Here is a 742-nt window from a genome sequence, read left to right on the forward strand (position 1 = left end):
AAAATTTAACAGGTTTATTTATAATTGTTATAAAGTCGAACTGCTGAAACTTGTTCACTGAAACATTTTGACTTGCATTAATGCTTTACGTCCCCGCATTTAAATTAAAAATTCACACACAAATGAAAATGGAAAAACTGCCAATACCTGATTTCTGTCTCCTATTTTTCCACTTACAACCATATACTTAAGGTACCTTTTGACCCCATGGAAAAAAAATATCTAACGTTCAGAAGTACAAAAAGCAGGAAGAAGAGAACAAATTTTTTTTGAGAATGAAATGTTTCCCATCACAGTGGATCCTTAAGCACGTTCTCCATGTATGCGGCGTGCTAGCTGGGTGTCTTTTGGCAGAATTGTTACACGGATAGCACACAGGTTGGTGTCTTCGAAAAGGCCAACCAGACAGGCCTCACTTGCCTCCTGCAAAGCACCAATAGCTGCGCTCTGGAAGCGCAGATCTGTTTTGAAGTGCTGGGCAATTTCTCGCACCAGTCGCTGGAAGGGGAGTTTGCGAATCAAAAGTTCGGTGGATTTCTGATAACGTCTAATTTCACTGAGCGCCGCAGTACCAGGCCTGTAACGATGAGGTTTCTTCACTCCTCCAGTAGAGGGCGCACTCTCGCAAGCGGCTTTTGTAGCCAGTTGTTTCCTGGGTGCTTTACCACCGGTCGACTTGCAGGCGGTCTGCTTTGCACCAGCCCTGCTATAGAGACCTCCTTACTTACCCCCTTCTCCTCGG

The 742-nt window shown here is 44.5% G+C and overlaps 1 protein-coding gene across 1 annotated transcript; it reads right to left on the minus strand.

Moving 5' to 3' along the window:
• Window positions 1-263: 263 nt before the first annotated feature.
• On the minus strand, window positions 264-687 carry LOC103584785 (histone H3.3-like; the record flags this gene model as incomplete). The annotated part of the gene is made up of 1 exon (XM_008565650.1): window positions 264-687. A coding segment is annotated over one exon (384 nt), but the record flags the coding sequence as incomplete, so codon positions are not given.
• Between the last annotated feature and the right edge of the window lie 55 nt (window positions 688-742).

This window comes from Galeopterus variegatus, unplaced genomic scaffold (assembly GCF_000696425.1).
Source record: "Galeopterus variegatus unplaced genomic scaffold, G_variegatus-3.0.2 Scaffold109667, whole genome shotgun sequence".
In the NCBI taxonomy this organism is placed as follows: Eukaryota; Metazoa; Chordata; class Mammalia; order Dermoptera; family Cynocephalidae; genus Galeopterus; species Galeopterus variegatus.